General features: G+C 47.0%; 1 protein-coding gene across 4 annotated transcripts in view; it reads left to right on the forward strand.

Moving 5' to 3' along the window:
* The window catches only part of MTMR3 (myotubularin related protein 3), a 119,557-nt gene that overhangs the window by 35,189 nt on the left and 67,199 nt on the right, over positions 1 to 17,169 (forward strand). For all 4 annotated transcript variants that reach the window (XM_019506732.1, XM_019506733.1, XM_019506735.1 and 1 more), the window contains exon 6: positions 4,048 to 4,214. In XM_019506732.1, coding sequence (XP_019362277.1) covers positions 4,048 to 4,214 — 167 coding nt within the window. The remainder of the gene's footprint in view (positions 1 to 4,047; positions 4,215 to 17,169) is intronic.

Consider the following 17,169-nt stretch of genomic DNA (forward strand, 5'->3'; position numbering starts at 1 on the left):
ACCAAATCTAATCTGAATTTACAAAGAACTTCCCCCGCCCCCCCCAACCACCTCCTGGCCTTCCTTGTACCCCTCACTCCTCCCCTCCGTGCAACACCCCCAACCCTGCTCCTGTCCCTTACTCCCCTCCACAATCCCCCAGCCCTGCTGGTGCCTCTCGCCCCCCACCCACAGTTCCTGCTTCCCCAGCCCTGCCAGCGGGGGATCCCAGCTGCCAGGGCTGTGGGGCCGGGGACCCAAGTTCACAGCCCCCTGCCCTTGGCAGGAGGCAGTAACTGCTGCAGCAGAGCATAGCCCAGCTCCTTCCCCTGCCGGCTGTCTGCTGTGGGCTGAGGGGGGCGCTGCTCCCCACTGTGATGTGCACTCCCAGGGGGCATGGGGGACCCATGCCTCCACATCTGTGTGTGGGGCAGGGGCTGTGCACTGCCTGCTTCAGGCTTCTGCTCTCCGCCATGCTTCCCTCCCATGGGGCCTCTGCAGCCCATTGTGTATGACTCAGCACTGCAGAGAAGAGCAGAGCCATGCAGGAAGCTGCCTGCGACTGTGAAGGTCCCAGGCACTGCCTAGCTGGGCAGCCCCAAACTAGCTCAACTGTCTTCTTCCCTGTGGGCAGCAGCAGCAGCTTCCCAGGGCCGGCTGCTGCCAGGAGGCCCCATGGGTGGTTATGCTCCTGCTCCCTGCCATCTGCAGGTGACCATTGCCACCAGCACTGCTGGGATGGGATGGGATAGCCCCACCCCACTGGGGCTGGCAGTGGTGCAGGTGGGCAGCCAGGGCTGGCACAGAACCCATTCCTTCCCCCAGCCCCAGCCCATGGCACTGGGGGACTGCAGCCCCATCTGCACAACACCTGGCACGTGGAGGGCCAGGGCCACAGCCACGGCCACCTTCACTTTTAGTGGTGCTCTTATCAGAACCCGTGATCGTACCGATGTCCATATCACCTGAGTTCTGAGAGGTGCAGATGACTGCTAGACAGATCACCATTTAGTCATATCCGTGATTGATCTCCAGCTTGCACCACAATGCTGTAAGCAACCAAAAGGAATGTGGAAGAGATTTAACATCAAGGCACTCCAAGACCAAGCTAGATGTGAGGCTCTTCAGTAATGCCTTAGTGAGAAGCTCTCTGACCTATCTGATGACATTAAGGACATCCAGGCACATTGGGAGGAGCTTAAGAATGTTATTCACAAGGCATGTGTTGAATCAATTGGATACTCTGCTTGCTGTCTCCAAGATTGATTTGATGAGAATGATGAGAAAATCCTAACACTTAACCATCAGAAGAGTGCTCTTTGTAGCTGGCAAAATGAACCCTCTAACCAGCAAAAATGAGAGGCTTACCACTGGCTTAAAGCTGTAGTTCAGAGGAGGCTACAGGACATCAAGAACAAGTGGTGGCAAGTGAAGGCCATGGAGATCCAGAGTTTTGCTGACCAGTGTGACATAGGAAGCTTCTTTCAAACAATAAAAGCCATCCATGGGCCACAATCCAATGACCCAGCCCTTTTGGAATCCCAGGACGGTTCTAACCTTCTCACAGACAGTGTATTGATCAAGCAACTCTGGCAGGAGCACTTCAACCATGAATCTGAGGTCTCAGCTGCCACCATTGAGTCCATCCTTCAACACCCAGTAATAGAACATCTTGCTAGTCCAGTATCCTTCAAGCAAGTCTTGCATGCCATTGCTCAGACCAAGAACAAAAAGGTGCCAGACCCAGATGACATCCGTGCAGAGGTCTTCAAAGCTGATGGAACAGCACTAGTGCCAAAAATTCACCAACTTCTCATCAAAATATGAGTTAACAAGAAAGTTCCACCAACTTAAAGAACACTAACATTGTGACCATCTTCAAGAAAGGGGACAAATCTGTGTGGGAACTACCAAGGTATTGACCTCCTCTCCATTGCTGGGAAGATTCTTACTCGTATCCTGCTGAATCACCTCCTCCACCTTGCTGAAGATGTCCTTCCAGAATCTTAGTCTGGCTTTTAGACCATCTTGGGGTACCACTGACATGATTCTTGTTGCATGACGGATCCAGGAGATGCGTAGAGAGCAGGACCAGGAGCTGTTTATGGCATTCATTGACCTAACCAAGGCCTTCAACTAGAATAATCATGACGCCTTATGGAAGGTGCTGGCTAGGTTTGGTTGTCCACTGAAGTTCATCAGTGTCCTCAGACTATTCCATGATGGGATGATTGCCACAGTCCTTTGCAATGGATCAGAGACAAACCCATTTACCATCCATACTGGTGTCAAGCAGGGCTGCATCATCGCCCCAATCCTTTTTTCCATCTATTTTGCTCATCCATGACCACCTTTGTCCCAGAATTTGGATTAAGTATTGATTGGATGGACAGCTTTTCAAACTGTGGTGCCTCCAGCAAAATGAAAGTTACCAAGATTGGCATCACCGACCTTCAATATGTTGATGACTCTGTTATCCTCGCACACACTAAGACTGATTTGCAGTGTACACTTGACATTCTCTCTGGCCTATCACAGGCTGGGACTCTCACTTAACATTGGGAAGACCAAGTTGCTACATCAGCCTGCCCTAGCACAAGCTGCCCCCCTCTCCTCAAAAATTGCCACTAGTAGAGAACCCCTGGAAAACATCAAGCATTTCTCATACCTTGGCAACCATCTCTCCAATCAGTCAGTCTTGATGTAGAAATCAAACATAGGATTTGTTCTGCTGGTGTATCCTTCAGTAAGCTGTTTCGCCATGTCTTTGCTGACCAAGATCTGCAGATGGAAACTAAGATCCTCGTCTACAATGCAGTGGTTATCCCCACACTCCTTTATGGGTGTGAGATGCAGGTGACATACTGAAGCGATCTTAAGTGCCTGGAATGGTTCCATCAGCTTTGCCTCAGGAAGATCCTTTGCATTAGGTGGGAAGACCACTGCACCAATGCCAGCATCCTCTCTGCAGCTTAATATAGCCAGTATCAAGGCAAAGATCATGAAACATCAACTCTTCTGGGCTGGCCACTGTGTGCGGATGGCTGACACACTTGCGTCCCGAAGCAAGTCGTCTTCCCACGGAGGACAGAGGAAATGCTACAAGGACACCCTGAAAAAAGCATACCTTAAGAAGGGTGGCATGAACCCTACAAATTGGGAAATGCTGGCTGGTAACAGGTCTCAATGGTGCCGCATCATACATCAAGCTACAGCCCACTTTTGAAGAGAATCATCTTGCTCAGGAAGCTGAGAAACGGCAGAGGAAGAAGGAAAGCACACAACATCATGGCCAACAGTTGTGCTTCCCCCAAGGCACCACTCATCATATCTGTGGAAAAAACTTGCAGAGCATGGATTGGATTCCTCAGCACGTTAAAACTCACCAGTAAGTCCCCCCTCCGTCTTTACAGGCATCACTCATATCGAGGGATAGCTTCAATATTACTGAGGTATTATTGTTTGTAGGAATATCATTAATGCATTATAATATGTGTAATATGACTCCTCTTTGATGCCTTGAATTCAATAAGACACTTAAACACATTCCTATTTTTGTGGACATGAACAGTGTCATTGAAGTCGGTAGGACTGCTCATGTATTTTAAATTGAACGCATGCATAAGCACCTTGCTGATTGTGTGGACTTGAGTGACAAGGACAAGAGTCTCTTGGTTTATTTGTTAATTCCAAGATTAGGCTCGCCATACATGTAATTTCATATGTGATATATTTTTGGTTGAGACGCACTGTCAAGGATCCAGGGCCATTTGTTTTAATCCCTGTCTTTGGAATGATGGAGATTTTTTTTCCTTGATGTTTGCCCCTGGAGAATGTCAGAGATGCATACAAAAGAAATGGGAAATATTGTTATATTAATAATTATAACATCAATACATGACTTTTTTTTTACTTTCCAGTAAAACGTATGTAGCAGCAGCTGAAATAATTACCGACGAGATGCTTATTCTTATCTTTGTTTTACATTGAAGCTAGCTGTTCATCACAGTTTAAGACCCAATTAACTTTGACTGAAAATTAATAAAGGTATGTTTGATTCTGGAACAGGTGTCAGTTCTCTACGTTTGAGCAGTGTCAGGAGTGGCTTAAGCGACTGAACAATGCCATTCGCCCTCCTTCGAAGATAGAAGATCTTTTTTCGTTTGCATACCACGCTTGGTGTATGGAAGTGTATGCCAGTGAAAAAGAACAGCACGGGGATTTGTGCCGGCCAGGTATGCAGAAGCATTTTGGGTGTCACATGAGATGCTTTGATCTTTAGCTACCTGCCTACTTCCTTTTATCGTGCGATTTGTGGAATGTAGAAATTCTTACCTTGCACACTAAGTGAGTTTGACAATACGAATTATGTACTAATGTTACTCTTTATGTAAATAGTTCTAAACAAATTCATGTGAACTGTCTAAGCAAAGTACTGTATTAACTTTAGGGTCTTATAAACTGAAGCTGCCCCAGTCCAGCATTGTTATTCTTATTCATTGTATTGTCAGTAGTGCCTTGATGTTAAGCAGTATGCAAACTCAGATACCTTTATTAAAGGAGAAAGGACACAGGCCTATAGCCCAGCCTTTTATTTGCTTGCATCTTAAAACATGAGAACAAACATTAATCGCAAAATTTATCTGGGTACCCACAACAGCACAGCATAGATTCTAATCTATGCTGGCTGGGGAGACTTGAGAGATGGGAGGAGGGTGGCATGCAGATTGGCAACAGGTCTTGAATTTGCTGAGCTCTCCAAATTTACATCCAGCCTATACCCAATATTTATAGGTGGCTGGCTTTAATATTCTAATAAATGACCCCTGATTTGGTTTTATTTAAATGTCTTTGTTTCACTGAAACTTTTGGAACTGGACTGAACCAGATCTCTTGTGGACTTGGAAGGTGTCAGTTGGTTGGTTGGGATTTATATCCTTGGGAAAGAAGGAGGGTTTCTTATCTCCTTTCCTTCCCCATTGTGGAATGCTGTTCCTGTTTCTTCTTTACCTTACTATATGGTCTTATCAGACAGGCTTTTTTTGTTTTTACAAATTATGTAAGCGTGTTAACAACAATATATCTGTTATAGGAAAATAACATCTAATACATTTGGTTACATCAATTACTACTACTACTATTTTAAGGTAAAGCTATGGTATAGCACATATGGATTATTTAATGTATGGTCTTCTCTTATCTTCAGTTAGGCCTTGTGCTTTGTTTAATTGTGTTCGATGGTTTCTTCTACTTGCTGACCAAGTTAGTTGTCACATCTGCAGTGGTTCAAACTGCTGTCACTCGGAAACAGATTTTAGGCTTTGTGCTTAGCAGCACTTCTGCAGCTTAGCCACTAGGCCCCTTGAAAATGGCCAAAGCTGGCAACAAAGTGAAAGATGCAGCACTGATATATTGGTGGGGATTTATTATGGGCCACCAAATCAGAAAGAGGAGATGGATAAGGCATTCTTAAGGCAGGTAACAAATCTATCCAAAAGCTATGGGATGATACTGATGGGAGACTTCAATTTTCTGGATATCCACTAAAAAAAACAATGCAGCCAAACCTAAAAAGTCAAGTTGGTTCCTAACTTGTGTGAAGGACAACTTCATCTTCCAGAAAATGAAGGATACAACTAGGGGATCATCTATCTTCGATCTTGTCCACCTTCTCTCATATATTTCATTTCCCCCTCTATATACCATTAATGTGGTAGAGCCACTCAACTGCTTTATCATTGACCCTTGTCAGATCCTGCATCCTGAGTGCATGGGTATGCTGCACACATGAGCAGGTGGTCAGCCCTCTGTGGTGCATCACCACAGTCACACATATTGGACTGTCCTTTAAGCTAGTCTTATAGTGAGGCATTAAAGCATCCAGCTCCAGACCAAACCTGCTTAGTTTAATCTGTAAGTTGCAGGGAGCTCATACCTGGACAGATAAGGTGTTAAGCTGCTTATGAAGTGCTTGACCCCTGGGGTCCCAGAACCAGACAAGGCTGCTTTTCTTAAATCTCAGCCCCCAGGGACCCTGAATTGAGCCAGGCTGCTTATGTACCCCTCAGCCTCCTGGGTCCCCAACCCAGATGCAGTTCTGCTGCTGTTCAGCCCCCTTATGGTCCCTGACCTCTATAGCACTCTATGCAGAGTTCCTCTTGGGCACCCCTGTGGTCTCCATGTTGCTCCTGTAGCCACAATCCAGTCCTCTGGTTCCAACTTAAATGTAACACAAATACCAATGACCCCTTTCAACAAAATCTTCCCCACCTCTGGGTTTGTGCCTTCCAGCAAGCCCTACCTCCCTGTGGGCTCTCACCTCCCAGCTCCTGTGGGTGGCTTAGGTGCTTGCCAAGCTGCCTCTTTCAGCCCCTCACTCCCTGGGAGCTCTGCTCCCTACACCATGCTGGGGTCAGACTACCCACCTTGCTTCTGTTGCTGGGCTTACATACTCTGGAGCACTGCTCCTTCTGGTCAGGTGACTCCCCAGTCAGGCACAGGTTTTTCCTCTTGGGCTTAATAGTCAGCCTGCCCCTCCCTATTGCAGTTTAACTCAGCTGTTTGCAGATTGGAAAGTTGGGCTACAGTTAACAGGATGAAGATCAGGGCAGACAAATACAAGGTGCGACACCTTTGGAGGAATAATCAAAAAACACATATATAAAATGGGTGACATCTGGCTGGATGGCAGCGCTTTAAAAAAGGACAGATACCTTTTCTGTCATGAAGTTACAATGGCTTGAAGTTGCAAAGTAAGTTTAGATTGGATATCTGGAAAAAAATCTTCACTGTTAGAACAGCGAGGCAGTGGAATAGATGTCTAATCTTGTCACGATCCATAGATATCTAGGGAAGTTGTGGACTCTGCATCACTGGAAGAAGAGGTTAAAGAGCCACTGCTTGTGGATGATCTAGGAGTAGCTATGTCTGTGTTCTACTGTGGGTATTTCCCATGCTTCTGGGTTTTACTGGTTGTCCCCTCCGCCCCTTTCTGCTACATTTGTCAAGAGTGGTTTTAAGCCTTCCTTAGGTGATGGCTACAGCCAAGGCTGGGGACTTTGGTATGTGCCAATGCTCCTACTGGGACCAAAGCCAGACGTTCCTGGCTGGAGGGTCTTGCCCCTCCACTCAGGGCCAGACTGATCACCATATTTGGTATTAGGAAGGAATTTTACCATATGGTCAGATTGGTATGGACTGAGGGTTTTTGCCTTCTGTAGTGCGGGGGATGGCCCTCTTCCTGGGATCTCTTGAGCATGTGTTGACAACATTTCATAGAAGCAGGATGTTGGCTGCTGTGGTTCCCCTGGTTTACCTGTTGCAGATTAGGGTGTTATGTCTGTGTTGTGTTAGGGCTGAGGATAGGCTTGGGTAGAGTTTAGATTTTGGATTATATAGGATGGTTTGGATAGGGATGATATTGCTTTAGGAAGAGGTTGGACTCCATGACCACTGGAGGTGCCTTCCAACCCTACTTCTCTAGTTACTGTACATTTAATTTAATACTTGCATAATGAAGTACTAAGTTATGCTGCTGTGCTTCTTGCAATAGTTTGCACTACTGTGGAGTAGTCCCAACACACGGGTCGGTTTGTGATGCTTTATTGCACAGTAGCATATTAGCACGGTTTTTGTCTGGCACGTTATTGTGCAGTGTTATTAGGATACTGCTCATTAAGCGTCTCGTATAGACGCATCCAGTATAATGTGCAGTTATGGCTGTCATACTCACTGAAGTATGTTGTATGAGTGTGGTATGGCACTCACATACCTCCAATCACTACTGGAAAGAAAAGCTATGACACTACACAGATTAATGCAATAAAAGGAAGTTGTTTTTTGTCACAAGTATCTTACGTTTTCAGGCTCGATGGCCTCTCAGTCATATTATCTGTTGATATGTTTTCTAGGTAAGGGTTTGGGATTTTTGGGGAAGTGGTGATTAAAATATTGTGAAGCATCACCAGGTCATAACCACAGAATTTGTCATTTGAGGAAGCTGGTTAATGAATATGAAGCATGTAAGCATATTGAGATTTTGGAACCAGGAAGACAATTACCTGAAAATCTTCTGGATTTGATAACAGGCTAGCAATATGTCATTAGTAAGCCACAGACAGACATTTGGGCTAAATCTTATTTCATCTTGACATGCCACTGGCAAATGCATAGCAACAAATTGGTAATTTTTGCCAGCGTAACAAGACCTGTGCCCAATGGTGTGGTAGCATTCCCTGGTGGACACAGGGCTCCTGCTCACTCTTATCTCTTGGGGTGCCCTACCCTATTTCTCACCTGCCACACCTTGATGTTCAAAAAAGGATTGGGAGGCTGCTCTAGGGGCCCAGAGTGAATCCAGTCCACTGCCAGTCTGCCTTCAGCCAGTCCATCACAGCTCTTCCATCCCTGTTGATGCCTTAGGACACCAGACATGTTAAGGACTATTCATGGCTTTAGTCTGCCCCCATAGCTACTCCCATGCCTTACAGATCATACACCCCACCACAGTGCTTTGTCTTTTTGGGCTTCTAGACCTTTGTTGGCCTTTCTGGCTCTGGTCCTTTTTCTCTGGCTATGCCCCTCTCAGCCTTGGCCCACAGTGTCAGACTTTGATTTCTGGGCTCCATCCCCAGTCCTGCCCCTTCTTGGGCTCTGGGTCCTCCGGCCCTGTTCTTGCCCATTTCTGACTTGGGCTTTGGCTTTCTTACACCCCTGTGTCTGGCAGGGCTGAAAGCTTGCCATGCTCCTCAGGCACCCCTGTGACCTCCTCTTCACCCCTTATAGCCATACCTGGTCCACCACTATAAACCAGAACAAAAAGGCAAGCAACTGCTTTAAAACAAACCCCCCCCCCGCTCTAGATAAAACATAATTGGCCAACCCCCTCTCTTGAGCTCCCACCTCCACCTTCAGTGCATTTTGGTGCCTGCCAGGGTGTCTCTTGCAGCCCCTCTCTCCTGAAAGCTCTGTTCCCTGTAATGCACTGGTCCTGACAGCTGCCTTCCTCCAGATGATGGGTTTATATGACCCGGATTGCACTGGTCCTGACAGCTGCCTTCCTCCAGATGATGGGTTTATATGACCCGGATTGCTGCCCCTTTTGGGTCAGGTGATGCCCTAATCTGGTCATGATGCATCAGGCCTGCCCTGTGCTGCCAGGCTGCACTGCTCTGCAGCCATGCTGTATGGGGGCTGCCCATATACACCTGTGCTGGGATAGGGGCAGCAAGGGCTAGGTCATGGGTGTGTGCTTTGCCTCCCTCCTGGTTTGGGCTGGTCACAAAACACTATGCAGGGAGTGCTTCGTGGCTCTGCCCTGGCCCCATGCCCTGGCCCCGGCCCACCCATCCTTTTCCAGGGTGTCACTCCCTGCCTGCCCTCTCCATCTGTGGTCCCAGCGGTGGGTACGGGGTGGACTGGCCGGGGTGCCCAGGCAGCAGGGCCAGGGCCAGCAGCAGCAGTGACACTAGGAGTGGCAGCTGGAAGGAGCTGCTGCTGGTGGGCTGCTAAGAAGCAGAGTCTCTGGCCATCGCACCACCATAGCCGCACTGTATACACAGGGGCAGCAGGACCACCTGCATGTGTCACAGCCTAAGCTGCCCCCTGCAGCTGTGCTGGGCAGGGCCAAGGGACCTGTTGTGGGCCACAGAAAAATTCCTTGGTGGGCCAGTTCCAGCCCATGGAGCATATTTTGCCCACCCCGATGTAGTCCTTCCCTACCTTGTAGGCTAGTGGTTAGGGCACTTGGAGTAGGCATTTCTCAGAGTAATCTCCAACTCCCCTCTTGAAACTGGTCTACTGAACCTTAGAATTTATTGGGATAGTTTCTGCCCCACTGGGGAAGGGTCTAGGGACTACATTTTGGGACTTACCCTTACATGCATGTCTGAGCAGTTCTGTTCCACCCAGGAGAGCATGTAACAATAGTGGAGCCACTGAGCATGCTCAGTAAGGATGTGCAGCTTGAGTTAACTACATGGAATCCAAAATGTACGTGACGACCATAGTACAGCTATGTAGGTGCAGCTTTAAGCATGTGAAGGTAAAATTGACTTATAGAAAAGGCTATTGGTAACTGGAATTTTATAACAGGTTTCACTGGAGATCTGCAAGTATTCAAGAAGTGTATGGGATTGCTACAAACTATATTTGTTAAGATCTCTTCCGCCATCCCTGAAATGTATCCGCTACAGGGGCTTCATTTAAATAACAAAGCCATGAGTTAGTCACTGCCAGGAGAACAATCACTCCATCAGAAAAATGGAATATTTAACAGTACTGTATTTATAAACAGTTTCCAGTTAACTATAACTAACATTTCACAGAATCATAGAAAAGTAAAGTGGAAAGGGATTTTAGGAAGTTATGTAATCCAACCCTCTGCTCAAGGCAGAATCATTCCTATCCAAACCATGTCATACAAGCACTTGTCTGATCTACTTCTAAAACTACATGACCAACCCTGTCACACAGGTACAAGGAATGTTGCTCCAAAACAGGAAGAACACCCTAATCTACAGGTAAAGCAGGAGGACAAGGGCATTGTTAAATGTCCCGCCACTGCAAGTGTTGTTTTCCTTCTGTGGGAAGTGTAGGGCCCCTGCTTAACACCTCGGGACAGCTGGTAACAGACACTCAGGAAAAAACTGAACTCCTGAATGCCCACTTTGCTTCGGTATTTCACCGGACCAAGGGAAAAGACAAGATAAGGATCACAGGTGGCACAATGGGAATGATAGCCTTCCCACTGTGGATGCTGAGCTGATGCAAAACCATCTAGAAAAGCTAGACATTTATAAGTCAGCAGGACCAGATGGACTTCATCCGAGGGTGCTGAAGGATCTGGCTGAGGTCACTGCAGAACCCCTAGCAAAACTGTTTCAGAAATCGTGGTGCACAGGGGGGATCCCTGAGGTTTGGAAGAGGGCCAACATTGTGCCCATCTTCAAGAAGGGGAAGAGGAAGGACCCAGGCAACTATAGGCCAGTCAGCCTAACCTCCATCCCAGGGAAAGTCCTGGAAAAACTCATTAAAGAATCTATGTGCGATACGCTTGTTGAGGGTAAGATTCTGAACAACAGCTAGCATGGCTTTCTTGTAGGTAGGTCTTGTCTTACCAATCTCATCTCCTTCTACGAACAGGTCTCTCAGCACCTGGAGATGGGAGACGTGGTAGATGTTGTATACCTAGACTTCCAAAAGGTTTTTGATCTAGTATCCCATGATATCCTTGTGGAAAAATTGGAAGATTGTGGGCTTAACTGCTCAGCAGTTCAGTGGGTGGAAAACTGGCTGAATTGTAGGATCCATATAGTTCTCATGAATGGATCTGTCGCCCTGGGGAGAAGAGGCCAGTCATGTCCCTTGGGTCTGTGCATGAACCGGTGCTTTTCAACATCTTTATCAGTGATTTAGATGGGGTGAAAAGCTCACTGGCCAAGTTTGCAGACGACACTAAGTTATGGTGCCAGAAGATAGGTTGCAGATACAGGCAGACCTGGACAGGCTGGAGAGTTGGGCAGACCGGAACCAGATGAAGCTCAACACTCAGAAATGTAAGGTGCTCCATCTGGGGGCAAACAATCCCCAACATACCTACAGGCTCGATGGCAACAATTTGACTTTCACCACGGCTGAAAGGGACCTAGGGGTAGTGATCAACCATTGCATGAACATAAGCCAGCAGTGCAATGCTGTGGCTAGCAGGGCAAACAACACACTGGCATGCATTAACCGTTGCATTTCATGCAAAACTAACAATCTATGAAGCATCTGTACCAGGATTGTGGCTCCAGGGCCCTGTATCACCCCCACCTGGCCCCATGCACCAGCACTGGGGCTTTGGGGCCTTGTGCCACCTCTGCCTGCTTCCACACATTGGGATCAGGGCCCCAGGACGTTGTGCTGCTCCACATGACCCACACTGTCATGTGGGCCCTATCTAAGCATGCAGGTCCACAGATCTGGCCTGGGAGCTGAGCATTCCTGATCTAGCTTAACTCAGAGTTAAAGAAATGGACAAGAATATTAAGACTGAAGTTTCATTTCATAAGGAGACTAGAGAATCAGAAGTTTCATGTTACAGTGGATAGCTGAGAATTACAAGAACCAACCTACAAAAAATATTTCTATTCTTTTCCAAAGAGCTAAAGGATAAATTGAGCAGAGGCTGTTGGATGGTAGGAATTCAGGCATTTCACAATCTCAGTAACTAATTCCTTACCTGCTGTGTTAGAAGAAATCAAAAACCACATTCTCTGGTGAAATGTATGAAATCTAAAAAAAAAAAAAGAATATGATTGAACATCTGTTTCTTTGCTTTTTTGTCTGAATTGTTTCCAGTTTACTATCAGAGATAGCAATAGAGAGTTTATAACTTATTTTATTCTGTATGTGTGTAATAAGTTGGGGTCCCAGGGTGGCTGTGATGCCCTGCGGTGGCTATGCAACTGTGCCCTGCTCTGCCTCTAGGGCAGGGGTTGTCAACTGGGGGTACACATACCCCTAGAGGTACTTTGAAAGGTCCCAGGAGGTACGTGGGGGTGGGAGGGGACCTAGTGTTGCCACCCTGTGCCTCTGCCTCACAGGAGCAGGGCTGGGGCAGGCCAAGAGCAGGGCTGCACAGACACTGTACTTCCGCTGCTTGGCAGCCGTTCCCTCCCCTGCGTGGTGTCTAGCCGCTTGTCACCCTCCCCACCCCCCCGGGGGGGTACAGTTATTAAAAAAAATAAAGGGGGGGTGCTGGGGGTTCACTTATTAAAAAAGCTTATCTTCCTGTCTCACCTGCCATGCCTTGATGTAATTGATTATATATAGGGAGGCTGCCCACAGGCCTTTGCTAGGCCTCAGTCCCACTAGGGTCCCCAGCACCCTACTAGTCCTCTGTAGTCAACTGTGCCCAACAGGGTGTTGCACTTAGAAACCAAATTTTGAACCTACTGCTTTATGAATTGACACAACACTCAGTTGATGAATAGCAGAAAGGCTTGCTTTAATAACTACCAACAAGTTACAAAACTAAATGGCAGAAAAAGACCCTTTCCCAATATCAAATGAGCTATCAGTCCTTAGTATTATCTTAGCTGTACAGAGATCTTTACCCAGTGCAGGCAGGAAGCAGTTCTTGTACAGCCTCACAGTGTGGATCTTTCACTTTCGTCTGGGTGGTACAGGACGGCTTCTTGGGTCTTTCCTGGACTGCACACACCTTGCTGACAGTTCTGTCTTGTTTTTTATACTGTTTTAGTTGTATAGCTTCAAAGTATTCCTTCTTGAGAGTTGGTTAATTGAATTCCGTAAAAAGCAGGCAAGGCTAGAATTAACATATTACAATTGTATCCTGTTTAAGTTTGCAAGCTTTTGATCAGTTTGGAATCAAATAGGGTATTGATTGAACATACCTTTAGGAAGTTGATCACAGAATACTATTTTACAGTAGTTTGTTGTAATGTTGGAGCCTAATATATAGGTGCATCAAACGGCTCATGCACATAGTGAAGATCAGAGACCATTGGATACAATAGGTGTGAGTTTCAGGAGAATACACACTGGTTTAGCACAGTAAGCATTTAGAGACTGACCACCTATTCTGCAAATGCAAGGTGAGGATCAAAGGCCACGGGGGACAATAAAGGTGAGTGAGTTTGGGGCTAAATGAAGTTAGTAGACTAACTTGTGCATAAAACTTTAGACAGATATTAGATGTTTGCTTTGAGAAATAGGTCATAATCAAAGGGGGAACGTGTTAACCAGGATATATTTAGTCACGTTTTCAATGCACCTTGGCTTATTCTTGTTTCTTACAGGCTTTCCTTTTAAGTGGATATTTTAGTTCTTTTGTTTTCTTTAGTGAAACTTAGCTTAATTGATATGTAGATGTAGTTTGTAGGTTTCTTTTTCTGACTTGCTCTGAGTCTTGTGAGTGTGTTAGGTCTGTGCCAATACTTATAACCATCACTTCTCAGGTGTGGTGGCAGGCTGAAGACTGTTATGACTATTATTATCTTACGGCATGGGTCTGGTATTGGGTAACACAAGCACTCCACTCTTACACCTAATGGGTTGCAATTCATTAGTGGAGTTTGATTTTCTTGTGGCAGTCTTGTTACCTCAACCCAGTCTTGCTGCAGCCATTGTCTTGTATTTTTGTGCAAGAGACACTGTCCAAGCTTTCATAGTTTTCATATGCAGCACAGGGCACCCAAGCCCTTAAGGCCTAATTGTGTGGTTCCAAATCCTCCCCTTTACCACTCCCTATACCTCACAGGTCTTGTAGAAACATTGTTCCTTCTGTGGAGCTTTGGCCTCCTCAACCTTTGCCCCTTTAGCCTGGGCCTACTGGATTGGACTTAGCTTTGAGGCTCTGGCTCTGTTTGTCCCTTCTGTCACTGGGCCCCTGGTCCCTGTCTGCGAGGCCTCAGACCCCTGTGTAGTTGCACACTCTCTGGTACTTGGCCCCTGTGCGACTGTGTGCTTGCGACTGTGTGCTTGAGCCTGCCCCCAGCAGGGCTCAAGACAGTCAAATGCCCTCTGGGCACTAATGAGGCCTCTGTGCCTCCCCTTCCAGCCTCATCCCAAACCACCAGTAGAAAGAGTAATGTAAATCATAAGCCTCAGGGTTGTAACATAAACAAGGGAAACAGCCCTCTTCCCCTTTAAGAGAGGAAACCTTTACCCCAAGAATAGCATGCCTCCTAGCCAGGGTACCTGGCAGGTTCTCTGAGCCTCCTGGTTCCTGTAGGCAGTGAAACAGTGCTGCATCAGTGGCGGATTTACAGATAGTGGGGCTTTTTGATCCAAGCAGGATGCAGGGCCCCACCCCACGGCACATCCACGGGGGAATTAGTGCAGCATACTGGCCACAGGAAAGGGACAGTGGCTGCAATTTCCGGCCAGACCTGCTGAAAAAGCCTACAACCTGCTGGGCAGGAGGAAGGACCACAAACAAAATGCAGGAGGCTCCCTGGCTGGAGACTGGGGGCTGCTGCCCCCTCCCTCCCCCCAGTCATTGGGGGTCCTGTGCTACTGCACGGTTTGGTTCACGGTAAATCCACCACTGGCCAGCATCCTTGAGTGGCTTGCCTGGGCCGAGACTCCCCTGCCAGCCCCAGCCTTGGGTTTATATGCTCTCAGGGCCCCTCCTACATCCGGTCAGGGGCTGACTGCTAAGTGCCTCATTAACCCTGTTGCCCTGGGACCCAGCATCTGCTGGCCCTTCCTAACCTGTAGAGCTCCGTTGCTGGGCTGCTTTTCCTCTTAAAGTAACAGAGAGCCCAGGGCTCTCTGTTACAACGTGAAATACAATAAACTCAGAAATTGAATGCATAAAGAAAGCTATTGAAAGCTGTACTTGAGTCTGCTAGGTGTCCACTGTTGCACAGCATTAAGTAAAAGTTATTCAAAAAATCAAAGGATTTTCCATATACAGCTCAGTTTACAGTGATGCCTGATCTGTGTAAAACAAGGAGTACAGCTGGCAATTCTGAATGGAGTTCACTTGATGAAGGAATTGTGAGGCCAAGAATAAATAGGGCCAAAGGGGCTGAGATAGCTGGCATACAGATTTATTTTGAACATACTTTCTCTTCTCCAGCTGTGCTGTGAAGGGATACTTCAAGGCCATAGAGGGCAGAACAAATTTGGTCTTGGAGGCATTTAGGCATCCCACTGCCTAAAATCTGGGGGTCTTGGCCTGAGAGAGGAATCCAGTTTGATTATATTTTCATATCCAATATCCCTTTACCATTAATAGGGAGATGTAGGCTCCACTGAAGATTTGGACTGAGTTTAAGCATCTAGATGCTCTGTACAGAGAATGGGGAGAGGGATGTGCCTTCAAAGAGTGATCCAGAAAGCCTGGAGATGTCTATAGCCAGTCAGTAAAAAATGTAAGGCACAAGAGTGTGCCTAAACTCCTGCCCCTCTCCAGAACTGAAGTTCTTGACTCATTCTGAACTTTAAACACCTCCATTCACTTGCTTGGTCCTGCTTTTGTGACTGTCTTGTGGAGCAGAGCCAAAATGGATTGCTCTTTGAAACTTAGGCACTCAAATTCTGTGCGAGTCCCATTTAGGCGCCATTCAGACTAAATTGGATCTGGCCCTTGTGTCTTAAAAAGGAGGGTAGGGAAAAGTCCCTTTTCTTTCACTTAGAAATGAGAAAACTAATCTCTTTGGCCTTCCTTTATACTGATTTTTGTTCATTATTCACATTGGCAAAATTTGGATGGGTTTGCAGAGTAGAATTCTATTACCCTTTATGCACTTAAATGGCAGTTTTCCAGTTGCATACATGGCATTTTTGGCACTTAGATGCTGTTACCCTTGCATTGTGGACATGAAAGCATACATATGTATACTGCGCATGAGGCAGTAGGCTACTGAGGCAGGTGTATGTATGCATGCCTAGTGTATGTGCACAAGTCACAAAATTGTAGCCAGTGAAAAACCCGTGACTAGCTGCTAGAGATGATGGGCTGAAGCACAGAAATGTCTTCCTCCAAGTAGCTGAGTGGTTAGACCACTTGCCCAGGAAGTAAAAAACCTGGGTTAAAGTTCCCCCTTTACTCAGAGGGGGTTTAATCTTTTTAATGTAGCATATTTCCTAGTATAGCACATCAACCACAGGTTAGGCCAACGATTCTCAACCAGGATTCCATGAAATCCCAGAAGAGATGCTGCACTACCTTGCCTGTGTGAGAAAAATGCGCTACTTCCCTGTTGGGCAGCCTACACCAACACCTCTGGCTGCTTTGCTGGACACTGACACCATTTCTTCTGCCTTCCCTCGCCCTTCCCTGTCCCCAGGCACCCTCTGTTGTCCCAGCAGTGCACTGTGCTGCAAACTGGCAGAGACTATGCAAACTGATGCACAGACAAAGCTGCACCTTGCAGCCTGGCTTGTCCCCTCCACTTCTACACTCCTGAGACTGGTGGGAGGGGTCATGAGAGTGGTTACTACCATGCCAAACTCCCATAGGAGCAGCTCCGTGGGAGACGAACCAGCGGTGGGGAGTAGGCAGGCAGTAGAAACAGCAGGGCACAGCCTTTCCCAGTGGAAAGGAGGGGTCATCACTAAGGAGGACTATTCAGCAGTTGCTCGGGGATGTAGGGGGATGGTTAGGAAGGCCAAGGCAGAGATGGAACAGGGGCTGGCTTCCCGGATTAAGGACAACAAGAAGTCCTTTTTTAA

The sequence above is a fragment of the Gavialis gangeticus genome, unplaced genomic scaffold, assembly GCF_001723915.1.
Source record: "Gavialis gangeticus isolate Ggan-Ray unplaced genomic scaffold, GavGan_comp1, whole genome shotgun sequence".
Lineage (NCBI taxonomy): Eukaryota > Metazoa > Chordata > Crocodylia > Gavialidae > Gavialis > Gavialis gangeticus.